We start from the raw sequence: 27476 nt of genomic DNA on the forward strand, positions 1-27476 counted from the left end.
CATAAGTACAACATAGTCACTAATAAATCCCATAGGGAATTTGGAAGAATCGTTTTAATCTATCGAGTGGTGAAAATGTGGAACTTGCTACCATGGAAAGTAGTCTTGGTGAACAGCATTAATATATTGAAGACAAATCTAGTTAAGCCCATAAGAAAGAACAGAATACAAAATTAAATAGCTTGCAAATGTAATAAAGTGGGAAAGGAGGAAACTTCTGTAGAGCATGTACACCAGCATTGGGCCTGTTTCTGTTATAAAGTCAAAAATATCAGCAGATAAGACTTGTTACAAAATAAATAAAAGGAGAAAATGTAAAACTTTTAAATGGCTGCTATTCAGATGTGGCAGCAGAGTGACCTAGTTTGTAACCTGAATATGGAGGAGTATGTGGCATTTAGAAGGACAGGAAGCTATGGAAGGTGGAGTAGCTCAGAAAACTAGAACATGGCAGCAGTCTGGGTAGAGATCTGAATAACAAAGGCAAGAGGTCACTTGTGAGAGCTGTGTACAGACTCCAATGGTAAACATATAGTAAGACAGGACTATAGTAAGGAAGAAAGACTCTGAGCTGAATCACCTCAAATGGAGACAGCAATTAATGTGAGGTATAGACTGGAAAAATTAGAAAAGAAGTAGTCTAGATGAGGAATTTATTGAATTTTTCGGATAATTCCCTAAACCAGCATATTACTGTACCAACTTTTAAAATAATTTAGTCATGGGATGTCAGCTTCTCTGGTTAGACCAGTATTTATTTCCCATCCCCAGAGACAGTTAAGTTTCAGCCACATTGTAACAAATGTGGAGTCACGAGTAGACTAGACCAGGTAAGAATGGCAGTTACCTTCCTTAAGGACATTAGTGAGCCAGATGGTTTTTCTGACAATTGACAACGGCTTCTTGATCATCATTAGACCAACCACTACTTATGGAAGAACATTAATGCACTGGAAGCAGTACAGAGAAGTTTTACTAGACCATTAACTGCAATAAGTGGATTGCCTAAGAGACTATGCTAGATAGGCTAGGCGAATTTCCTCTGGAGTTCGAAGAGTCAGAGATGAGGTCATTGAAACACAAGATCCTGAGGGGTTTTGACTGACTGGATGTGGAAAGGGTACTTCCTCTTTTGGGAGAATCTATTTAAAAATAAGGGTTTGCCCAATTAAGACAGATGAGGAAATAATATTTCTCTGAGGGTTGAGTGACTTTGGAATTTCTTTCCCCAAAAGGCAGTAATGCAGAATCTTATAGTATTGTTAAGGCAGAGGTAGATAGATTCTTATTACCAAGGGCACAAAAGATTAATCAGAGATATGCAAGATTGTAGAGTGGATCAGATTAGTCATGATCTTATTGAATAGTGGAGCAGACTTGAAGGGCTGATTGGCCCACTCTTGTTCGTATGTTTGTACTTTTAACTTATTTCTCTGAACACAGGATCTAGTGCAGTTTCCTCTTGCTTGCAACATTTGGAGTCACTGGTTTGGACGAAATTATCCTAACTACAGATCCCTTAACTACTAGTTGATTAAACCCCAAACCAGGAACCGTGACATATTTGTTTGCTGTTCAGTCATTTGAACCTCATGCAGAACTGTTTAGGGTGCTGCTACATGCAGCCAACATCTACCTTTCCTACTGTCAACATCTACATCCATAGCCACGCAGTCACACCAACCATTTCATCTTCAAAACCTTTCCAAACTTTCAGGTTAGCTCAGTAGTATCTGCACTTGGGTCCACAGTTTCACTGCATCCTACCCCAATTCAAACTTCATAAAATGTTACATTCTAATCTTTCCCTCACTGCTTCAGGAACAAGGAATTGATTCTGTAGCACTGCACTGAAATGATATGAAATGATTTACTCATTAAGAGCTAACCATAGTGCAATGTTCCAGTGACTTTGTTAATCTAATGCAATCAACCAGAATGAGAGTTACAATATAATCCTGGAACAGACCATAATGATCCTGCTTGGAACAACCCCACGCATGCACTTAAAACATGAGGGAGTTGATGATGGTAACAAGTTTGCACTGGGTTTGCTGTGTCAATCTTTCTGAAAACAGGAAAGAGAAAGAGTAAGCTCAGTTGGTCATTGTGTTGGCAGTCTAAGATGAATGCTGCATGTCTGGACATTACAATGTGACTACAATATTCTAACTTAACAATAATGCTAGCTGTCTTTACAAACCTTTGCCTGAGCAATGGCAGAGCTAAACATGCAAGCTAGTTATTGTCATAAGATGTACTGAATTAATGAGCAGGTCTAGTCTGGCCAGAACTTCAATCTCATGACAAACCTAATGCAAGACACAGCAAAATCTCAGAATAGAAGTTCTTTTTTCTGTTAACATGCCTCTATATTTGCTGCAGTCAGACCCTATTGGAAATAACTATGTTTGGGGTGTGGCTCTCTAGTTCTTAGACTTTTGATCTGAAACATTAACTTTGCTTTTCTCTCCACAGATGTCTGGCTGAGTATATCCAGCAACTTGAGCCTTTATTTCATATATTTAGCATCTGCAATTCTTTTTTGTTACAAAAAACAATTGGAGAATGCAGCACAGATGCATCAGAATTATTCAGGAATTTTAAAGGGTTAAAGTCGCATAACTTTTCCAATACTTGCTCAAATTTACAAGGTTCAGAGAGGAGCATGATCTGATTGAGGTACTTCATATACTAATTGGAGTAGCTACACTATTTCCCTCTGCGGGGAAGTCCAGAACAAGGGACTCCCTAAATTAAATTGAACTAAGTTAACTTGAAAGCTAATAAACAGGGGCCAACCTTTCCATACAGTGTTGTGAAGTCTGGAACTCTTCATGCCTACCCCTCCTACAGACTCTAGATACAATGGAAGTTTCAAAATGGCAGTCTCAAATTTTCATTGAGCAATTGAATAAAATATTTTTCATCTTCCTGTATAAGAATACAAGTATTATATTCTTATTATCCTGTATTACCCACCACCCACATACATTTAAATGTACAATTAACAACAATGCGCATCACACCCACTCCAAATAGCAGACATAGACACTGCTTTTAATACAACGTACTTTACTTCCCTACACCACTGCCAAAAATATTTACTCATGTTGAGGTTCCTCCAGAATCAAAACACCCTGCTCCAAGTTAATGCACATACTTTCTAACAGTCTGGAGATGCTCAAAAACCCAAACCAGCAATATTTGGATATCTGTAGATTCCAACACACAGCAAGCCATGTTTGTGCAAGATAATAAGCTAGTTCTATTGTGTATGATTTAAGCACATAACTTCATATGAGTTTGAAGCTTATCTGTTGGTTTGTGGGCAAATGTAGTTAAACTGGGCATCCTAGGATCCCAATAGACAGAGCAGCAGAATTAGGCCATTCGGTCCATCACATCTGCTACACCATTTGATCATGGCTGATATATTTCTCAAGTCCATTCTACTGCTTTCTCCCTGTAATCTCAGATGGCCTTACCTACCTATCCCTATCCTAAATACACTCAATGACTGCACCTCCACAGCCTTCTGTGGCAATGAGTTCCACATACTAACCATCCTCTGGCTTAATAAATTTCTCATCTCAGTATCCCAAAACAGCAATTAAACTATGACCAGTTCATCTGTTTTTTTGTTAGAATGACTGAGGGAGAAATATTGGCCAGAACACAAGACTCTTCTCCTTGAACGTGTGCCACTTTATCTTTTGACCCACAAAAGATGTTAAACAGGACTTCAGAAGAAAATTTACATCCAAAATGCCACAGCACCTGCAGTAAGGCACTTCATCAGTCCTGCAATAAGGTACAGGTTGAAATCATGTGCTCAAGTTCTGAACTGCACCTTGCCACTCAGATGTGGGCAAAACAAATACAGTCCCTACATTATATCCACTTCATTTTTGTGGTCTCTACTTTTGCTTCGTCTGTCCTGCATGAGCCCATTCCATACATTGTCACCCTTACAGTCAGAGAGATGTACAGCATGGAAACAGACTCCTTGGTCCACTTCAACCATGCCAACCAGATAGCCTAAATTAATCCCATTTGTCAGCATTTAGCCCATATCCCTCAAAACCCTTTCTATTCACATATCCATCCAAATACCTTTTAAATTTTGTCATTATACCAGCTGCCACCAGTTCCTCTGGCAGTTCATTCCACACATGCACTACCCTCTGCAGTCCCTTTTAAATCTTTTCTCTCATAGCCTAAACCTATGCCCTCTAGTTCTGGATTTCCCCATCCCAGGGAAAAGACCTTGTCTATTTACCCTATCCATGACCTCATGATTTTATAAACCTCTATAAAGGTCACCCTGCAGCCTCCAACGCTCCAGGGAAAAACAGTCCCAGCCTATACAATCTCTCCCTGTAGTTTAAACTGTCCAACCCTGGCAACACCCTGTAAATCTTTTCTGAACCCTTTCAGTTCTCACATCCTTCCAATAGGAGGGAGACCGGAATTGCAAACAATATTCCAAAAATGGTCTAACCAATGTCCTGTTCAGCTGCAACATGACCTCCCAACTCCTTTACTCAATTCTCTCACTAAATCAAGGAAAGCATTCCAAATGCCTTCTTCACTATTCAATCTACCTGCTAATCCACTGTCAAGGAACTATGAAGTTGCACTCCAAGGTCTCTTTGTCCAGCAACATTCCCCAGGTCCTCATCACTAAGTGTATAAGTCATGCCCTGATTTGCCTTTCCAAAATGCAACACCTCACATTTACCTAAATTAAACTCATCTACCACTTTTTAGATTAGATTAGTTTACTTGCAGTGTGGAAACAGGCCCTTCAGCCCAACAAGTTCACACCGACCCTCTGAAGAGCAACCCACCCTGACCCAATGCCCTACATTTACCCCTTCACCTAGCACTACAGGCAATTTAGCTTGGCCAATTCACCTAACCTGCACATTTTTGGGCTGTGGGAGGAAACCCACTCTCAGCTAATTGGCTAGTTCTCCCGATGTTCCATGTAATCTAAACTTGCTAACCAGTTTATCATGAGGAACCTTTTCAAATACCTTACTGAAGTCAATATAGATCAGATCCATTGCTCTGCCCTCATCAATCCTCTTCATTACCTTTTCAAACAAAAACTCAATCAATCAAGAGACATGATTTCCCATGCACAAAAATGTGTTGACTATCCCTGAACAGTCCTTGCCTTTCCAAATACATGTAAATTCAGTCCCTCAGGATTTCCTCCAACAACTTGCCCAGCACCAATGTCAGGCTCACCGATCTACAGTTCCCTGGTTTTTCCATACCACCTTTCCTAAATAGTGGAATCATGTTAGCCAACTTCTAGTCTTCCTGCACCTCACTTGTTACTATCGATGATACAAATATCTTAGTAAGGTGGCCAGCAAACACTTCCCTGGCTTCCCACAGAGTTGTAGGGTATATCCAATCAGGTTCAGGGGATGTATCCATGTTTATGTGTTTGAAGACATCCAGCACCACCTCCTCTATAATATGAACATTTTTCAAGATGTCACCATCTATTTCTCCACATTCTATATTATCCATGTCCTTCTCCACAGTAAACACTGATGCAAAATATTTGTTTAGTATCTCTCCCATCTCTGTGGCTCCACACAAAGGCCACCTTGCTGATCTTTGAGGGGCCCTATTCTCTCCCTTGTTACCCTTTTGCCCTTAATGAACTTACAAAATCCTTTGGGATTTTTCTTAACCCGATTTGCCAAAGCTATCTAATGTCCCCTTTTTGCCCTCCTGATTTCCCTCTTAGTATACTCCTACTGCCTTTATACTCTAAGGATTCACATGATCTTTGCTGTCTATTTCTGAGATATGCTTCCTTTTCTTGACCAAAACCTCAATTTCTTGATGCATCCCACATTCCCTATATGTATCGACCTTTCCTTTCACCCTAACAGGAATAAACTGTCTCTGGACTCTTGTTATCTCATTTGTGATGGCTTCCCATTTTCCAGTTGTCCTTTTACCTGCGAACATCCGCTCCCAATCAGCTTTTGAAAGTTCTTGCCTGATACCATCAAAATTGGCCTGCCTCCAATTTAGAACTATAACTTTTAGATCCAGTCTATTCCTTTCAATCACTATTTTAAAACTAATAGAATTATGGTCACTTGTTCCAAATTGCTGCCCCCACTGACACCTCAGTCACTTGTCCTGCCTTATTTCCCAAGAGTAAGTCAAGTTTTGCACCTTCTCTAGTAGGTACATCCACATACTGACTCAGAAAATGTTCTTGTACACATTTAACAAATTCCTCTCCATCTGGACCCTTAACACTATGGCAGTCCCAGCCTATGTTAAAATCCCTTATCATAACCACTTTATTCTTACAGATAACAGATCTCCTCACAAATTTGCTTCTCTCAACTTCCTGTTGACTGTTGTGGACTCAGCTGTACAACCCTATGTGATGATTATCCCTTTCTTATTTCTCAATTCCATCCCAATAACTTTCCTGGATGTATTTCCAGGAATATATACCCTTAAATACCAGCGTAATATTATCCCTTATCAAAAATGCCACTCCTCGTCCTCGTTGTCTCCTCCAGCCCTGCTTCTATCCTTCCTGTAACATTTGTATCCTGTCCATCCCTGAGCCACGTCTCTGTAACTGCCATGATATCCGAGTCCCATGTTCCTAATCATGTCCTGAGTTCATCTGCTTTCCCTGCTAGGCCTCTTGTGTTGAAATAAATGCAGTTTAATTTATCACACCTATCGCATTCTCTGCTTTGTTCTTGCCTGCCCTGACTTTTAACTTTTTCCTTTTCCCAGCTGTACCAATCTCAGAAAGATCTCTTTCCTCAATGTCTTACCATTCTGTAGAACAGAACCTTGCCAAAGATCATTCAACCCAAACAGCTATCCAATAAGTACCACACCTCCTGTCATTTCCTTATAGCCCTGAAAATTTGCCTCTTCAAATATTTAACTTATTTCCTTTGCAAAGCTACTAAGTCAGCCTCCACTTGATCCTTTCCAGCAGTGCTGATAAGATCACAAAAATCTGATGCACAAAAAAAAAAAATCAGCCTAATCTGTTTGGTTCTTTTGACGATCATCTTAAATGAACACCCTTTGCTACCACTCCTCTTGCTAATTTCTCATTTTTTTGTACAAAAACCCTTCATGACAAAATGTTAAAGCCTCTATTAAATCTCCCTTTAAACTTCTCTGCTTTAAGTTCAATATTCACAGGAGTTCCATATGACTGAGGCTCGTAATCTGTTGTCATTCCAGGAAATCTGCCCTGAGCACTTGCCATGGCAGTGCCCAGTATGTGGGGTTAAAAACTCAACAAAGCCAACGTATTTTCTAAATGCTCAGAAACAAGAGTTTACTCAGTCACAAATTTGCCACGAATTCAAGAACATGTGCCCTTGGCCCTCCCATCGCCTTTCGCTTTACATGTTCCAATTACTTCTATTTCTCCATCAGGAAATGAAGATCCCACCTAACAACTTGACAAAAGATGACTAGCAAAGTTAATGAATGAAAGTCACCATAGGCTGCTCGCTCAAGACAGAGATGACTGGTGGTGAGCTTAAGCTGAGAATCACTACATCTCAGTCAAAAGGCAAGTTTGAAAAGGCAGGGCCTTCACGGAGACCTCACCTAGTATCAAAATATAACTTGCACTGTTGGAATAACTCTGCATTGCTATCCAGCAACCTAGGTAACTGAATCCCAGAAAACCCACAGAAGACCTGTATTAATAGAGGACGAGTAATCATACCTCCTTTGGGTATGGGATGTAGCCTGCATATGCTAACACGAATGTGCAGAATTGATTGAAGTCCTCCACTGTTCTCTGTCTCTTCTTTGGCGGCTAAAAATTAAACAGAAAGAATTTTCATAAACTTGGTATGGAGCCATTTCAACAGTAGAGCATCAAATCTATTGGGATCAAGAGTCAAACTTAGTGATCACACTATACCGAAAATTCAGTTCCCTGTACACCTGGATTTTAGCTTGTGTACACAAATGAAAGCACCACTGCCTCATTTCAAACTTTCTCCAGGCCCACAAACCTCCAATCTGTTCTTTCAGGTGTTGTTTATTTTGATGTTAAAAATCATTCCAGAGGCACCGATGCCTATAACTTAAGGTGTTCCTTAAATCGGTGTGTCTCTCTCTCTTGTTCTCTCAATATGATCCTCCTTAAAATTTGAATTACGTTGTCCTAACATTTGGTGTCATTTTGTCTGATTATGCCCATAATGAACCTTGAGGTGATAAATGCAAGTTATGCTTACAGATATATGTAGGTAAGCTATTGAAAAGTTCAGAATGTGGTAAATAAAGCCTAGATTTTAGGCTTTATCTAGATCTAGGTAATAAAATCCTAGATTTTCTTAATATCAGAGTACAAGAGTGAAGAGGAGATGTTAAACCTGCTCAAAAAGAATAAGCACTGGTTCATCCTTACAAGAGTACGTTGTCTAGTTTCATTCAAAATAGATCTATTAATAATGTGAAGGAATGAGACATAAAGGAAAGATGCAGGAGAAAGTTTCCAGAGATAAGGAAACTCAATTATGTACAATGATAAAGTGGAGATAGTGACATAGTGGTAATGTCAGTGGTTTAGTAATCCAGAGGCTCACACCAATGCCTGAAGAGAAATGGGTTAAAATTCTACCATGTCACTGGTGAAATTTGAGATTAAATGGTGGCGCAGTGACAGTATCCCTTGCTCAGAATCAGAAGGGCCAGGTTCAAGTTGCACAGACTGTAAGTGTGTGTAATACCACCTCTGTACAAATTGTTCAGAAAATTTTAAAATCCTGGAATTGAATGCTAGCCTAAATTGCAACCATACAACCAATGTCAATTGTCATCAAATCATCACTGACTCAGGATGTGCTTTCAAGATGAAATCCAGCCATCCTTACCCACTCTTGCTAACATGCAACTCCAAACATACAGCAACATAGTTCACCTTTAACAGCACTCAGATTTGGGATGGGCAATAACTGCTGGCTAACCAGTGATACCTACATTCCAAGAATGAATGAAGAACATTGGTTTAAGGGGCTGAATGGAATATTCTTGATGCAATAGCTCATAAGCTAACTTACATTTCAACTACCAGCAAAAGTTGATTGCTGAAATCAAACACAAGACATGACCAGTACAGAAGGGATCCAAGCATCACCACCTATGAAAGACCTATCAAAGGTGCCCATTCAGTCACTTGTACTACCATTCTTTACCACCCTGCTTGCTCTGCATCTTAATCAATCTGCCTTGATCTGGCATGAAATGAAGAAGCGATTTAGGATGTTTGCTAACAATTGCACAATATTCAGAACTATTCATGATTCCTCAGATACTGATTTCCAAAAGTAGCAAGACCTGGAAAATATCCAGGCTGGGAAGAACATAGAACAGTATAGCACAGTACAGGCCCTTCAGCCCACGATGTTGTGCATCTAAGATCAACCTAACTGACACAGACCTCAATTTACTACCGTCCATGTGCTTATCCAGCAGTTGCTTAAATGTCCCTAATGTCTCTGACTCTACCACTGCTGGAAGTGCATACCTCGCAGCCACCAACCTCTGCATAAAGAATCTCCCTCAGACATCTCTCCTATACTTTCCTCCAATCATTTTAAAATTATGACCTCTCATGACAGCCATTTTTGCCCTGGGGAAAAGTCTCTGGCTATCTACTCTACCTATGCCTCTCATTACCTTGTACACCTCTATCAAGTCACTGCTTTCCTTTCTCTCCAGTGTGAAAAGCCCTAGCTCACTCATCCTCTCTTCATTAGACAAGCCTTCCAATCCAGACAGCATCTTGGTAAATTTCCTCTCTAAAGCATTTACATCCTTCCTATAATAGGGTAACCAGAACTGGACACAATATTCCAAGTGTGGTCTAACCAGAGTTTTATAGAGCTGCAGCAAAACCTCGCAGCCCTTAAACTCAACCCCTATTAATGAAAGCCAAAGCACCATACACCTCCTTAGTAACTTTGAGGGATCTATGGACATGGACCCCAAGATCCCACTGTTCCTCCACTCTTCCAAGAATCCGATCTTTAATCCTGTATTCAGCATTTAAATTTGATCTTCCAAAATGAATCACTTTGCACTTATCCAGGTTGAACTCCATCTGCCACTTTTCAGTCCAGCTCTGCATCCTGTCAATGTCTTGTTGTAGCCTGCAACAGCCCTCAATGGAAGTGACAAAAAAAACATTCATGTTACGCAAGTACTGGGCAATAACCACCTCCCTTTGATATTCAATGGCATGACTAACACTGAACCTGGAAGTATCAATATCCTAAGGATTACCACAAAAAAAATGGTATGCTCAATTGGAAGGTGGGTCTTTATCCCCACAAGGATTGTGCAGTAGTCAATCCACATGGTACTATCAAGATGCATCTTGCACAGAAAAATTGAAGAAAATTACGACAAAAATTTTGCCATAAAATTTTCACCCTATTGTTGGCCCCATTAATGCCAGTGGCAAAGCCAGTCTAGCAGATAGGTCCTCAGGACTCAGCCAGCTCAAATCAGTAATACCACTAACAAACTATTTTGACAATGAACACTGAACTCCCCACCCAGGTTACATGTTTTGTCCTTGCCACCTTTTTCCAATTACTTTTCAATATTGAAAAGTATTCACTTGTGCTGGTAATCAGGAGTTTCCTTGCCCATGTTTGATTTTATGCAATGAGACTTCAAAGGGTCCAGAGTCAATTTATTTGCACTTTTGTGGTCTGGACTGTACCAGTCTCATTCAGAGTACATTTATACACATTTCGCAAACCCACGTTGTGCCAACACAAGCTACAGCCAGCCAATCAAGTATGTTTGTAGTTACATTGTATTGTGGGAAGTGTGACAAACACTTTGTATACAACCACCTTCCAAGTGTGGCAAAATAAGCATCTAAAATCACCACTTTCAGGTATTGAGACACTATTGTCTTTGGGGTAGGTGCACCAGCTCAAACAAGCTCTGAAGGTAAATCGATTAATTGGAAACAAGGGTGACTTAATGGTGATGTATAACAAGTGAAAAGTAAAATGGGAATATGATGGTGGGAAAAATAATGTTCAGTTATGGGTATAAGTACATCTGGATTTTAAAACAAAAACATTGCCATAAAAATCCTGGAAAACTTCCCTGCTCTTCAAGATAATGATTGTGGGCTAATTATACCCACTGAGGGGTATAATTATCTTATACCTCAATATATCTTATTCAACTCAATGCCATGCTCATAAGACAGCATTTTTGACTTTGCAGCTTTCCTTCACTACTGCAATAGAGTGTGTCAGCATGGAAGTATGCTTAATTCCCTGGGACATGAACCCCTACAACCTCATGATTCAAAGATGAGACTATTACCCATACTATTGTCACAGTTCACACAAGTAACAGGGTTGATTTCCAGTTGTGTTAATGACTCAAGGAAAAGCATCATCTCAGCCTTATGTGGGTATCACCTATATACACAAGCTGAACAGAGTTGTGAATGAAGACAAAGAAGCAGTCATTATATCCAGCTTTGCCATCATTCCAGACCTGCACATGGAGTTAGTCACAAGCCTCCTCCAATTCCTTCACCTACAATTGCCAGCCATGGTGTTAAATCAGCTTTGAAATTCCCTCCCTTAAAACCTTACTCTACCCACGTTCTTCTCAAAGGTGATATTGGTCACTCCTCCCAATAACTCCACTTTTTCTCAAAAATTGATTAACAGCTGTAAGAAACCAGAGATACATTTCCATGAGAACGCTCGAGCAATCATTACTATCCAAGTTCATGCCAGACTGAGAATTGCAATTAACACAAAATTCATTTGAGGAGCTTATCATTAGTCTTGCGACAGAGAAGTGTCTGAAGGGGACCTCCTGAAAATTACACGACAAAACATTAGCAAAAAAAAAAAAAAACAGGAACTGTGTGTGAGCGACAGAGGGATAAATATTCCACATCACAGATTGGTTCTCAATTACACAGGCCATTCAGTAAGTCCACTGAGAACGGAATTCATAAACATGTACCGCGAGTTCCTAAAGGGTGGAACTCTTTCACTGCCGGGGTCAGGGTGTGGGCTGAAGTGAAATGAAAGAGTTCAAAGCTGAAGACAAAGCCGTGGGTACTATCCTACCAAAGATGCTCTGCTCTAACAATATTGTTGGACATCAATATACAGCACACGGTTAAACCCTGCATCATTCTCACACTGAAAAAGGTCAGATCATCAGCCTGTTGTGATTTATTGATATTTTAAAGGCATCATACATCCTTAATTAACTATTAGGAAATTGCAATGCCAGTCATCCAAGACAAATGGAAAGTATACTGGGCCAGCTGGTATGAGATTCCAGTTGATTCTACAGCAATCATATTAAGGCCAATCTTTTAGTTCAACACAAAGAAGATGAAAATCATTGAAGACACAGACGTCATCACCAGTAACCAAAACATCACAACTCAGTCAATGTACATTGCTATTCCAGATGTACTGATGCAATATCTTTAAACTTTGTTTTTAAAAAAACCTTAACTCTGGTGACTAGTACTGTATCCCACTTTTATACGGCAACAGACCTGCCCTCGCTAGTAATGTGCCAGGGTTATACACAGACCAGTCCCCACCATTATTGCACCCTAGTGTTAAACACCGACAGACCTGTCCAATCAGTACTGTACTCACTATACAGAGGTCTATCTGCATTCGTATTGTGCCCGTTAATAAGCAATAAATCTGTCCCCCACCTATATTGTACCCAATTCTGCAGGTCTGTCTCATATTATACAGGAACACACCTGTCCCAACAAGTACTGTAACCCAGTATTAGAGGGGGAATATGCCTGACCTCATAAGCACTATACCCATTTTACAATGGCTTCTGTCCAAAGGGTCTGGTTTCAAACCTCAAACATAATTCAAGCCGACATTGCCAGTGCCCGTATGGAGGGAGTACTGCACTTTTGGCATGGCCATCTTTCAGATGAGATGAGGCCCGGTCTGTCCTCAAACAGATATAATAGTACTTTCCAAGCGCAGGGGATTTCTTAATCTTCTGGTAAACATTTATACCTTAATTAACTCTATTTCTTTATGTTTATCTCATTCTGCCAGAGGACTCTTGCTGTGTACAGAAAATGACAATAACAATTCCCACATCATAACTGCAGCTGCATTTTAAAGCATATTGCTGGCTATGATATACCTGGAAATATCGAAAAGTGAGAAAGATTATATGTAACTTAGTCTGCTTTGCTGACAAGCCAGAATTTTAAATTTGCATCTTTGCAACGTAGCAGAGGTAGTGTGTCAGTATTGTGATCCAATGTAAACATATTCTGACAAGAAAACGTGATGCAGAAAGCCCACTCAGACATGGTAGAGCACAGCAAATATCTGGGGATACGAACAACTTCCATTCACATTGCAACTTTAATGTCGCAATGTATTCCAATGTGCACACCAGGACCATTATGAGACAAATATCAACAGAATTACTTCAGGTAAACAGATACACAGTAATTCTTAAATGGTAAGCAGCTCAAATTGTAGGTGTATAAAGGGACTTAATCATTGTCAATAAGTCACTGAAGGCTAACGTGTAGATGCAACAAGCTATTAGGAAGGCTAATGCAATGCTAACATTTAAGGTAAAAGGATTAGATTACAGCAGTGAAGTCTTGCTTCCTTTATATAGGATTTTAGGTAGGCTGCACCTGGCATAGTGTCTGCAATTTTGGTCTCCCTATCTCAGGGAAGATAGTATTGCTATACAAGAAGTGCAACAACGGTTCATCAGACTTGTTCCTGGGATGGTGACAGTATCCTATGAAAAAAGGTTGGGCAAATAAGGGCTGTATTTTCAAGTTTTGAAGAACAAGATTTGATCACGTGAAAACCTACAAAATATATAAAGGGATTAAACAGAGTAGATACAGACAATATGTCTCCTTGGTTGGGGAGTGTAGAACCAATGGCACAGTAACAAAATAAGGGATTGCTACTCGGGTCTGAGATGAGTTTTTTTAAAATTAAAAAGGGTTGTGAACCTTTGGAATTCTCTATTCCAGAAGGTCACAGAAGTACGTTTAAGGTTGAGACTCATATTGAATGATTTGAGGGCTGAATAGACTACTCATTTCTTATGTCCTTTGGAAGCCAAAGGAGCAGCTATTAGGGAGGGTAATCATTAGCTTTAAAAAAAGGAGGCAGGTTTCTGGAAGCGATGAGAATGAACGATAGCAAAAGATGGAAAGGATAGGACCCAGACAGCTGAATGCATGGCAGCCCATGGTCAAAGGAAGCAGTGATGTACCAGAGCTGAATTGGAAAAGTGCAGGAGGTAATGTAGGTCTGAGACTATGGAGAGCCTTAAACATATGGACAAAAATTTTAAAATTGAGGCATTTTGGAACTGGTGTCAATGCATGCCATTAAATATTTAAATCACAAAAATAAGCAGCTTTAAAACAAAATGCACATCTCAACATTATAATAATAAACCCTTTCTCAGATCCATTATTAATACAACCCAGTGAGGTATATGGACAGGAACAGACCACACGCACACATCCAAGTATTTTTGATCCAACTGTTGTTATTAAATAGAGTGACAATGGCCATTCGAACTCAAATGTTCACCTTTATAAGATTTTTAAAAAACCAATCTTATCAAGGATTTCCAACCACTCAATCTCAATAGACATGATAAGCCAGCCTGACAGGAACAGAGGGAACGGTCAGGGGGCGGGGAGTGAAGAGACTGAATGAAGAAAGAACAGAAAGAGAGTCAGACCCAGCAAGGGGGCAAAGAGGCAGGGGGAAAGAAGAAAAGCAGAGAAGCACAAGGGGATTAACTATAAAAGGAGGGGGAAGGGAAGATTGGACAGGGAGTGACGAGGGGAAAGAGGTGGGGAAAGAGGGGGGGAAGGTGGGGCACACGGGGAAATTAGGAGTTGAAGGGATACAATGCAGCACCAATCAGGAAACCGAGTCTGGTGAATCACTGCCGGCTCCGGTATCGCGGCCTGCTGATCCACCCGCCTTCAACCCAGAGGCTAGCCAGAACCGTCGGCTCAGACCACCTCACCCATAACCCTCGTGAAAAGGATCCGAATTTAACACGGACCAGCGGCAGAGTCTACAGAGCACGATCCCAGAAAAGGAAGCAATCTGATCATGGCTCGTATGTTTCATTCCTCCCCCGTGTTACATCGCCCGAGGAAACATTCTCATAATAATGGATACTTAAAAAAAAGTAACAAAGTTTCCAGATCTCGGGTTTGTTTGAAGTTTCAGGTTTTGCTATTTTGCTGACACTTCAGTTCAAAAACAATCTGTAGCACGGGAACCATTTAGTAACTATTTTTCTCCCCGAAAATCATTTTATAGTTTAGGTCTTGGGATTGGGGGGGGGGGGGGGGGGCATCGATTCAAATGAGATGTGAAAGCTATAGGCGAGGATGCCAACATAAACAGGGGGACCTGGATTGTAAACTCTCCCCTTCAGCGGTCGGACGCTGCTCCAAACATGAAGCTGCACCGGGCCCAAGAAAAGCGAACCCCAGAAGGGCTTCACCCCAGACCCCACCAAAAACTAACGCCCAATTCCCGTAGTTTCAGCCAATGTCTCTGACTGAAGGGTGTAAATTAAACCAGCACGTTTTTGTTTGGGCGGGGTTTGGAAACGAGGATAAGGGAAACTACACGAATGTAAAAGGAGTGAAAAGAGAGTCAGGAAAAAAAAAAGGGGGAAAATTCTAAATAAAGGGAACATCAACCGAGCGAGGGGTTAGATGGAAGAATGTAAAGGGTATTTATTACGAGAAAGCAGATGACCAGATGGTTTCCCTCCCTCTACTCCTGTTTCTTTGCCTTTACACCCCTCTCCCGACGCATACACACAGAGACTTTAACCAATATTTGCAACCTTTTGTTTGAAGACATACACTTTTTTTTGACATGCTCTAGCAAGATGGCGACTGTAGAGACAGACAAAACAGAGCAGCCAGGGGCGGCCACCAGTCACAGCTCTTCCAACCCCAAATGCCCACACCGTCCACTTCTCGTATCCTGTGGCAAGGACAAGGTGGAAGGATAATCCCAGGGGCCCAGACAGAAGCGGCAAAAATGCGGCACAGCCTCGCCAACCTGTCAACTCCTGGGGTACCCCTCGCCACAACAATGCACCAGTAGACAGGCTAGACAACATACCAGCAAATCTCTTCGCAACACCAAACTAAAAGCAGCAATCACCTTCCAGCACACCGATTCCCCCACACCATCGAAAAAAAACATTCTAAAAGGCAACTAGACGCACCCCCGCCTAAGAAAATGCCAGTGAAGCTGCAAACCACCCGGAAAGCAGAAGAGAAAATCCTACAAACCAGGAGCTCACCTCAGAAATCATCGCCGCCTCTGAGCCCGCTTCTAAAAGAGACGAAAGTTTAAAATTAAATACTTTTTAAAAAAAAATCAGTTTGTGAAAAATATATTGACCGACCCAAGTAGCATTTTACAGACCTTAAGAACCAACTTCCAAGTGCCGGACCCGAAAAGTTAAGCTTCTCTCCCCCATCTACTGTTTTTTAAAGACTATGCATTAAATGATTTCATTTGTTATACAACGACTAAAAGTAATGAAAAAGAGAAAAGGGAGGGAGAGGCGCGCCCAGTCTCAGACACACTCACTCCATTAGTCCAAAGACTCTCTGGCCAGTCCCATTAAAATATTAAAAGTTCTTTCTCCCCTTGTCGCATGATTATTTTTTACCTGCACAAACTGCATTATTTATCTGCGATGTCATCCCTCCGGCTTCCTTATTCCTCTTCGATGAAAACATTAAAATAACAAAAGTGAAACACATACACACCAGCTGTAGGACCACTTCTAGAGCAATGGGCAATCTCTCTGAAGCCCCCAAACTCAACCCCATCCAACTCCTGTCTGTCAATGACGTCACCCGCAGCCCGGTCCCGACCATCCCGCCGGGACCATGAGGGGAGTCAGAAAAACTAGGAGGCTCAGAAAGGACAAGGGATCAGCTCATTTATAGCATAATTCGCCACTGAATGAAAAGTTATTCTCAATTCAGTCGAAAAATGATATGAGATGGTTTCTAATTGTGTAAAACTGAGACTGATCCCTGTCAACTTTCCCTCCTCCCCCTCTATTGACGGGGGCTGTAGGGGTGAATGGTGGATGGTATTGACCGTCCCCGCCTCCCAGCCTCGTTCGTGATCCACTCTATAAAGAGGATGCGGCCGTGTATGGTTTCAGTTTGAGTTGGGTGTTGGGATTGAATTTGTATTAATTTACTTACATAAATAATCATTTTTGCTTTTCTGTCTCATGCACAGTACGTTTTATTTAAATGATGAGGTTCAAAATTTTCCCTCTACCCAAGTTGAGGAAAGATGAGGTAGATCCTGCCTATCTCCTTGGGCTAGAGAAGAGCGGGAAGTATAGCTGTATGGTTGGATATGCACCTCGGGCTGAGTGGTCTGTGCCTGGAGGTTTCCATGGAATTGAGTATTGGAGAATCTCCTTAAACACTTCTCTAGGGTAGATCAGCCGAAGTCTTATTGAATGGTGTATTCTTGATCACTTTTTTTACGTGCTGTACGTCAAACGCAGCCCACCTCAGCACTGATTTCAACTAAATCTTTACCTATTCCGCTTTGTAACTTGTTAATAAGTCTGCTTACGACACAACTCTACGCAAATTCTCAACGCTCTTCTGGTTCTTATACCAATTGTTTTGTGTCTAGGTTATTGATCTTGTTTGAAGTTTTTCTCCAAGCTAGTATTTACCACCTATTTTTATTTGCCTTAAATTGCTGTTACTAGGGATGTTGCTGGAATGGCTGTCTTCTAGATTAAATACTATCTGTCTACTTGCGTGGATGTGAAGGGGACCAGGGAAGAATTGGAAAGCCGGTAGTGATGGTCGTATAGTGAAGAGGATTGATGTTGTTCTCAGCATTGGAGAAAGTGTTCAAATGATGTGGTTTCCTCGGGAGATTTCTCCCGCTTGGAACAGTGGGAAGAGGAGGATCCAGCTGTTATAGTTCATATCAATATCATAAAGTCTACAGCGTGGAAATAGATCCTGTGGTCCAATCACTCTATGCCAACAATGTTTGCAAACCAAGCTGGTCCTAGTTGAGGGTGAATGTCTGGCTGAAAGACTGATTTAAGTGGGTTCTGGTTTGTGGGACTTGGGTAGTAGTACTGGTGTCAATGGTGAGAGTATATATCACTAAAATGGTCTACAACTTGAAACTGTCTACACTCTTAACCTGGATTGAGCTCCCAAGCTGTATAACTAATGAAGTACAGAGGTCATACGTGGTGATGGAGGGAAGGAGATCTAGCTTGAGTAAATACCTCAGAGGTTGAGGCAAAAGCACAATCTGTGGAAAATGAAGGGATGGGGGGAAAAAGGTTTAAATATACCAGCATTCAAAACTAGATGTGACAAAACAAAATGAAAGTTGGTCAGAATAGGAGGGCATACCAGGAACAGTCTGAAGCATACCTAAAATGAGGTGACAACCTGCTGTAGTGACCAAATAGGGCTACTTGTGTGTGAGATAGCATAAGCAGTAAATAGATGGAAATGATCCCATGACCAGTGGATCTGATCTAAGCTCAACACTTGTGAATGGTGGGGAACAATTAAACCACTCACTGGAGAAGGAAGCTCCACAAATGTCTCCATCACATGGAAGAGCCTAGCACATCCATGTAGAAGATAAGACAAGCATCTGCAACAATCTTCAACTAGAAGTGCCAAGTAGATGATCCATCTCTGCCTCCTCCAGTGGTCCTGCTCATTGGTTCTGGCATTGCCTAATTTGGCTAATCTGCTCTTGATGTTATTACACCTTTGTTCAAATATTGGGAAAAGAGCTGAAGTCTCGACAGTGACAGCCATTGTTATAAACCTTGGTTTTTTTTTGACCAAATAACCTGAGCAAAATGGGGATTGGGGGCAAACTTTCTTGTTTGCATGTATCTGGTATATAGGAAGATTGATTGTAGTTGTTAGTGGTCAGTCATTCCAGCTCCAACATCTCAGGAGTTTCAGGGTAGTGTAGTAGACCCAACTGCCTTCAGCTGCTTAATGATTCCAGCCTCTCCTAATCATAAGGTCAGAACTGAAGATGTGCAATCATGGGTAAACAATAGTTACCATTTGACTCCTTAGATGCAGAAGCAGTTCATGCTCAAATGCAACAAGGAATTTGGAGGCTCAGGATATACATGCCTTTGGAAAGGCAAGGACAGATTAGGGATAGTCAGCATAGCATTGTGTGTGGAAAATCCTGTCTCGAACTACTTTGTTTAATTAACAAAGAATTCATGGCAGAGCAGTAGACATGATCTGTATGGACTTTGTTAAGGTGTTTTGACAAGATTCCCCATGTGAGACTGGTTGGTTGGCAAAGTGAGATCTCATGGAATACAGGGAGAACTAGCCATTTTATACAGAATTGGCTCAAAGGTAGACAGGATAGTGGAAGGTTGTTTTTCAAACTGGAGGCCTGTGACCAGTGGAGTGCCACAAGGATCTGTGGTGGGTCCATTGCTTTGTCAATTATATAAATGATTTGGATGTGAGCATGAGGTATCGTTATAAGTTTGCAGATGACACCAAAATTGGAGGGGTAGTGGAACTTGATCAGATGTGCCAATGGACTGAGTGGCATGTAATTTCATTTAGATAAATGAGTTGATGCATTTGGGAAAGCCAACTTAGCAGGATTCTTAAAACGTAATGGTAATATCCTAGGGACTGCTGCTGAACAAAGACCTTTTTTGAATGCAGGTTCAAACTTCCTTGAAAGTGGAATCACAAGTAGATAGGATAATGAAGGTGTTTGATATGCTTTCCTTTATTGGTCAGTACTGAGTACAGGAGTTAGGTCATGTTGTGGCTGGACAGGCCATTGGTTAGGCCACTTCTGGAATATTGCATACAATTCTGGTCTCCTTCCTATCAGAAGGATGTTGTGAAACTTGAAAGGGTTCAAAAGGATTTACAAGGATGTTGCCAGGTTTGGAGGATTTCAGCTATAGGGAGTGGTTGAATAGGCTGGGGCTGTTTTCCCGGGAGGACCTGAGGCTCAGTTTATAAAATAGAGTGGCATGGATAGGATAAATAGACTGGAGTGGGAGTCCACAACTCGAGAGCATAAGTTTAGGGTGATAGGGGAAAGATATGAGACCTAATGGGAAAATTTGTGTGTGTGTGGAATAGGCCGCCAGAGGAAGTGGTGGTGGCTCATACAATTGAACACTTAAAAGGCATCTGGATGGGTATGAATAGGAAGGGTTTGGAGGGATATGGGCTGGGTGCTGGTAGGTGGGACTAAAATGGGTTGGAATATCTGGTCAGCATGCATGAGTTGTACTAATGCTGTATATCTATGCCTGAGACACAACAGCCATCTGTATTATCTACAAGTGCAGTGCAGCAACTCCCCATAGATCCTTAGTACCTTCCAAATCCACAAACACTTCTAAGTAGAAGGACAGGCCTAAGACATGGTAAGTCCTCCTCCAAGCCACTCAACCTCCAAATTTGGAAATATTTTGCTTTTTTCCCCAGTGTTTGGTTAAAATCCTAAAATTCTCTCTAAAGAGAATTGTGGTTCTACCTGCCATACATTGACTGACTGCAGCAATTCAAGAAGGCAGCTTGTAAGTACCTGAAGGGTAATTGGGGGCAGGCAATAAGTGCTAGCCAGCTAGTGATCTCCACATCTGGAGAGGTGGAGTGAATGACTATAATATTTAGAAAAATGACAGTTGGATGAAGAGGATTGGATTCTGAATACTCAAGGAAAATGATCTCCAAGATTTTGAGAAGCTAAGGAAAAGTGCAGGGCTAATAATTATCAAAAAATGGTATTTGTGCAACAGTTAGTTGATTTTGGTTCAGGAGATGAATACCAGGAGCTTCTTTCTCCTGAATATCCAGATGACCAGAATATAGGAACACAACAGCTCTCCAAAACCCTGATTAGGCCTTGAGTACTGTGAGGTTAAAAAAAAAACTGCAGATGCTGAAAACCAGATTCTGCATTAATGGTGCTGGAAGAGCACAGCAGTTCAGGCAGCATCCAAGGAGCAGCAAAATCGACGTTTCGGGCAAAAACCCTTCATCAGGAACTGTGAGCAGATCAAGGCACTGCAGCTTAAGAAGGGTGAATTGGCCTTGGAGGGAATACAATGTAGATTTACAAGATATGAAACCTGGACTTCCATTAGGTAACAGATCATGTAAATTTGGCCAGTTTTTCTCAAATTTTAGAAGGCTAAGGGGTGATCTATTGAAGCCTTCAAGATATTAACTAACAGGCAAAGACTTTTTTTTTTAAAAGGCTACTTCCATGGGTTGGAGATTCTAGAACATGGGGGCATAGTCTTAAAAATTAGGCTGGACTGTTTAGGAATACTTTTACAAAATGTAAATGCTTGGAACTCCCAGCCACAAATGGCTGTTGATACTAGGTCAGTTCACCATTTTAAATCTGAAATTTTCTTTAACAAAGATTGTCATGGGATATGAACCAAAGGCAGGTACATTGAGTTAGGCTACAGATCATCCATGACTCTCTTAAATGTTGGAACAAGCTGGATAGGCTGAATGGCCTACTTCTGTTATGTCACCCAATCAAGTCCCCTCAGAATCTTGGATCTTTCAATAACTTCATTCTAAACACCAGGATACAGGCCCAAATTTTTCCTCCAGATAAGCCTTTCATTTCAGAACAGTCATGTTGACCTTTTTTATTTGCTTCTCGTGTAATTTCTTAATTAAGCAGACCAAAACTGTACAGTACTGCAACATGTACTCCCAGCAATGCACTCTAAAATGTAAACAAATGTCCTTGTTTATATCATTCTGTTTTCAATAAATGATAACACAATTGCATTCATAAAGGTTTGCATGCAAATATAGCAAGTGATTGATTCAGTACTAGAACACATCTCCTGTGCTATTGAACTACAGTGTAGTATTCCTATCCTTAACAAATTTGTTAACGGAATATAAGTGTTAGCTAACCAATCCAGCTTTTATTCTCCATCTCTAATTGTCTAAGCAAAGCTACCTTACAATGCTGCATTCCTGGGATGCAGGTTTACTCAGTGCTAATTGGGAGGGAGTTCTTGGATTTTATCCTAATGACCATGAAAGATCAGTGATATGGTTCCAAGCCAGAACTGCATTGACTTGGTGGTCTTCCTATATATTTGCTGCCCTTGATCTTTTTTTAATTGTAAATGTTGACTGTTTTGGAGTACTTTTGGGGATATTTGGGTGACTGTTGTGTTTTTAGATAATATTTAGTACTTCGAATAAATGTGGAAGGTAGTGAATAGGGTGTCCAGCAAGTGGATGCTGCTGGGTGTGGTGATCTGCTTTTGTTGGAGTTGGAATCCCTCAGGCATGTGAAGAGTGGTACATTATTATGTCTCCTGTATTGTAGATCGTGCACAAGTTGTCAGTCAAAGTAATGGCTGCAGAAGTCTAGCATTAGATCTGTACTTTTAAGCACCATATCTATATAGCTAATAGTTTCCAGTTCGGTTTCTGCTGAAAAGGAATCCCCAGGATGTCAATAATGAGGGATTTGTCAGTGGTGATGCCATTGAATGTGAAGAGGAGATAGTTGGATTCTCACTTGTTTTGAAATGGTTATTGCCTGTTGGTTGCATGGCACAAATATCCTGCAGCTGACCTTTTTTTTCTAAAAGCAACAACAATCTTTGTTTCACCTCCCCACCCCCCCCACCCCATGCACACTGACTCTAGTTTTGCTGGGGCTTCTATATGCCATACCTGGCCAAGTGGTGCCTTGATATCAGGTTGTTACTTTCACCTTGCTTCTGATGTTCAGCTTCTAGCCATGTTTGGACCAAGGCTATAACATTCAAGTTGACTTACCCTCGCGTAACCCAAACTGAATGTTGGTGTAAAGGTTATTGCTTCCCCTTTGTTATATTGACCATTCCTTCCTCCACTTTGCTGTTCTTATGTGTCAGACATAACTGGCTAACTTTATTGATTTTGTAGAGTCGATGACTATTCTAGCTCTACTGAAACAGCTTGGATAGAGGTGTGTCTAGTTTTGGAGCACAAGAATTCATACTATTTCTAGAATAGTGTCAGGGCCAGTAGCTTTTGAAATGCAATGCCTTCAGCCGTTTTTTGTTATTGGAGGCTGCAGTGAATCATCCATTTGGCTGGAGATGGATGTAATACTTGCAATGATATGCTGGACTTTGCCATCATTAAGGGTGGAGTTATTTGCTTAGCTGCCTCCTCCTGTTGCTTGTTTAATTGTCCACCAGCATTTGTCACCAGATGTGGTGGAATAGCAGTTTAGATCTTATGTTAGTTTTGGAGTCACTTAGCCTGGCTTTTTCATGCTGTTTCTGTTTGGCACATTAGTAGTCAAGTTGATTCCTCACTTTAAGTGTGCCAGATGCTGTTCTTGCAAGTTTTCCTGCACTGAGTCAGGGTTGATCCCCTAGCCTGATGGTAATGGTGGAGTAGAGCTTTCAGATCATGGTTGAATGCAGGCTGATGGCCCACAGATCCTCATGGATTTCCACTTTGACTTTACTAACTATTTGAAGTGAATCCTAATTAACACAACACAATGAAGGGTAGGGTCAAAGTGAAGACTCCAGACCTTTTCCCCAGTGAGTTGATAGTGTCACTCGTACCAGTACCTAAAACTCTTAGCCAAGACAACATCAGTCCAGTGACATAAACACTCCACCATTATCTTCCCTAAATCTTTATTTCCTGCAGCAATGTTGTGTGGCATCTTATCAAATGCCATTTGAAAATTCAAATGTGGCATCTATCATTTCCTCGTATCGACAGTTATATCCTCAATAGTAAAAGGTTTCTTAAACTCCATTTTCATGTCTTAACCAATGACTTTACCTGATTGCAGTAATTTTCCTTGTTTCTTGTTGCAACTTCACAGATTTCTGATATCAATCTGAGTGGCCTTGGGCTTGCTGTTTCCTTGCTCTTTCCTTGAATTAAACCTGGTGGAAATGTAAGCTGTTAAAGTTTTAATCAGATATGATGTATTTGAGTTAGGAAGGCACTGCATTTTACTATAAAGTGGCCTGGCAATGTAAATGAGAGCAGCTTGACTTAAGCTAAGTAAATCTAATGATCTAACACTTGATCAGGTCAAGGCACAGTTGCCTGGCAATCAATTAGTTCAAGCGGACTTCTCTAACCCATAAGGAAAGGGTATTTGGTATGGATTATTGCAACCTAGTGTAATTGGTGTATTAGCCTTTGTTAAGGAGCATAATAAATGCAGCCAGTCTCAATAGAAGTGGAATATAAACTACTTTGTACTGGCAGCAGAAATGCTTAACAATGTGACATTGTTCCATAACACACACTGCATTAGTGTTAGCACTCATAACTGAATAACAATTATGGGGTACATAAGGCCAAGGCAAATAACCACAATAGTCTGGCCAGAATTGTGTTGGCCCAGCCCACTCCATCTTTTGGTTAAGCAGAATCAACCTAAACTCAGGTGGTCATCTAGCATTCAGTTCTCTGAACTATTAAGCCAGAGCCCCAGGCTAGTGTTTCTGGCAATGAGCTTTAAAGCTTACAATGGGAGATAAATTTCCATAAATGGAATTAAATCAACTACCTAATAGCAACCCTATAACTTTGATCAAAGCTGAACTGGTTCACTTTCCAGAGAAAGGAGTCTGCTGTTAAAGAATTTTATTTGAATGGGAGTGTCACTGTCCATTTTATTCCTTCAAGAAAGTATTGCTGAACTGGCTTTTTGAACCAATGCAGCCTATGCAGTGTTTTAGGATGGAAGTTCCAGGATTTTAATCTGGTGACAATAGAAAAATGGTGAACAGGTCAGGATAGTGCATGATAGAGATAGAGTGTTTGTGTTCATGTGGCACTGGATGTTCCTCTACAGCAGAGAATTCAGCCAATCATGCTTGTGTGGGCTCTTTGAAGACTTTTCAATGAATCTGAATCTGTTTTTACCTTTTCCCCATAACCCTGCACACTTTCTTTCATTGCCTTCAGGGAGTGCATTCCCTTTCACAACAGCTTGCCATTTTCTCAGTGTCCATAATAAATCTGAGCCTGAAGTTTGGTGTAATGTATTCCAATCCAATGTCAATTTTGTTTTCTACAACTGTCCTGGACATTTTCTTGCTCTTTTTGAATAAATGAATTTTGGAGATCCTGCAAGAACATGTCAACACTAAATCTTAATCTGGAGAGAGTTAATCATTCTTTATTTGAAGGATTAGAGGAACCATCAAACTTGAGTATTTACTTTGTAATATAATCAATACAGTACAATCCTCCCTTACCCTATTAGTTTAGCCATCAGATTAAAAGAGCAGTGGCCCCAGCTTAATAGCAAAGTGTATGGAATTCCAACAGCACCCAATAGCAGTTAGCTATCAGGCCTAACTAAGAAGACTTAAAGCTTCTAACTATCTTCACTGTCTACAAGTTTGAAGATTTGTAGCTCAGGTTGACATTCTAGATGTAAGCTGGTTCACTTTCAGATGTTGCATCACCATACTAGGTAACATCAGTGAGCCTCTGAAGCACTGGTGGTCTAGTTGCCTTTTTGTATTTAGGTTTCCTTAGGTTGGTGATGTCATTTCCTGTTCTCTTTCTGTGGTAAATGGGATCCAAGTCGACCTGTTGGAGTTCTTGGAGTGCCATGCCTCTAGGAATTCTCATGCATGTCTCTGTTTCACTTGTCCAAGGATGTATGTGTTGTCCCAGTTGAAGTGGTGTTCTTCACTGTATGTAAAGATACTAGTGAGAGTGGGTCATGTCCTTTTTATGGCTAGTTGATGTTCATGTAGCCTGGTGGCTAGTTTTCTGCCTGTTTCTTCAATGTAGTGTTACAGTTCTTGCATGGTACTTTGTAAATGACATTTAGTTTTAGACCATAAGACCATAAGACATAGGAGTGGAAGTAAGGCCATTCGGCCCATCGAGTCCACTCCGCCATTCAATCATGGCTGATGTGCATTTCAGCTCCACTTGCCCGCATTCTCCCCGTAGCCCTTAATTCCTCTAGACAACAAGAACCTATCAATCTCGGCCTTGAAGACATTTAGCGTCCCGGCTTCCACTGCACTCCGTGGCAATGAATTCCACAGGCCCACCACTCTCTGGCTGAAGAAATGTCTCCGCATTTCTGTTCTGAAATGACCCCCTCTAATTCTAAGGCTGTGTCCACGGGTCCTAGTCTCCTCGCCTAACAGAAACAATTTCCTAGCATCCACCTTTTCCAAGCCATGTATTATTTTGTACGTCTCTATTAGATCTCCCCTTAATCTTCTGAACTCCAACGAATACAATCCCAGTATCCTCAGCGGTTCCTCATATGCTAGACCTGTCATTCCAGCGATCATCCGTGTGAATCTCCGCTGGACACGTTCCAGTGCCAGTATGTCCTTCCTGAGGTGTGGGGACCAAAACTGGACACAGTACTCCAAATGGGGCCTAACCAGAGCTTTATAAAGTCTTAGTAGTACATCTCTGCTTTTATATTCCAACCCTCTTGAGATAAGAGACAACATTGCATTAGCTTTCTTAATCACAGACTCAACCTGCATGGTAACCTTTAGAGAATCCTCGACTAGCACTCCCAGATCCCTTTGTGCTTTGGCTTTATTAATTTTCTCACCATTTAGAAAGTAGTCCATGCTTTTATTCTTTTTGCCAAAGTGCAAGACCTCGCACTTGCTCACGTTAAATTCCATCAGCCATTTCCTGGACCACTCTCCCAACCTGTCTAGATCCTTCTGTAGCCTCCCCACTTCCTCAGTACTACCTGCCTGTCCACCTAACTTCGTATCATTGGCAAACTTCGCTAGAATGCCCCCGGTTCCCTCATCCAAATCATTAATATATAATGCGAACAGCTGTGGCCCCAGCACCGAACCCTGCGGGACACCGCTCGTCACTGGCTGCCATTCTGAAAAAGAACCTTTTATCCCAACTCTCTGCCTTCTGTCAGACAGCCAATCCTCAATCCATCCCAGCAGCTCACCTCGAACACCATGGGCCCATACCTTGCTCAGCAGCCTCCCGTGTGGCACCTTATCAAAGGCCTTTTGAAAGTCTAGATAGACCACATCCACTGGGTTTCCCTGGTCTAACCTACTTGTTACCTCTTCAAAAAATTCCAACAGGTTTGTCAGGCAAGACCTCCCTTTACTAAATCCATGTTGACTTGTTCTAATCAGACTCTGCTCTTCCAAGAATTTAGAAACCTCATCCTTAATGATGGATTCTAGAATTTTACCAACAACCGAGGTTAAGCTAATCGGCCTATAATTTTCCATCTTTTGCCTTGATCCTTTCTTGAACAAGGGGGTTACTACAG

At 41.1% G+C, this 27476-nt stretch overlaps 1 protein-coding gene across 2 annotated transcripts in view; it reads right to left on the reverse strand.

The window, feature by feature from the left end:
• Window positions 1–24097, reverse strand: part of LOC140478794 (PHD finger protein 13-like) — a 35430-nt gene extending 11333 nt beyond the window's left edge. Inside the window, exons 1-3 of one of the 2 annotated variants that reach the window (XM_072572181.1) lie at window positions 23999–24097; window positions 16426–16457; window positions 7760–7852 (exon numbers count right to left, since the gene is read on the reverse strand). In XM_072572181.1, coding sequence (XP_072428282.1) covers window positions 7760–7852; window positions 16426–16437 — 105 coding nt within the window. In that variant the 5' untranslated portion in view covers window positions 16438–16457; window positions 23999–24097. Of the gene's footprint in view, window positions 1–7759; window positions 7853–16425; window positions 16458–16800; window positions 17059–23998 lie in introns of those variants that run through there. The other variant, XM_072572180.1, reaches the window with a different exon arrangement.
• Between the last annotated feature and the right edge of the window lie 3379 nt (window positions 24098–27476).

Source organism: Chiloscyllium punctatum, chromosome 6, assembly GCF_047496795.1.
Source record: "Chiloscyllium punctatum isolate Juve2018m chromosome 6, sChiPun1.3, whole genome shotgun sequence".
Taxonomy (NCBI): Eukaryota; Metazoa; Chordata; class Chondrichthyes; order Orectolobiformes; family Hemiscylliidae; genus Chiloscyllium; species Chiloscyllium punctatum.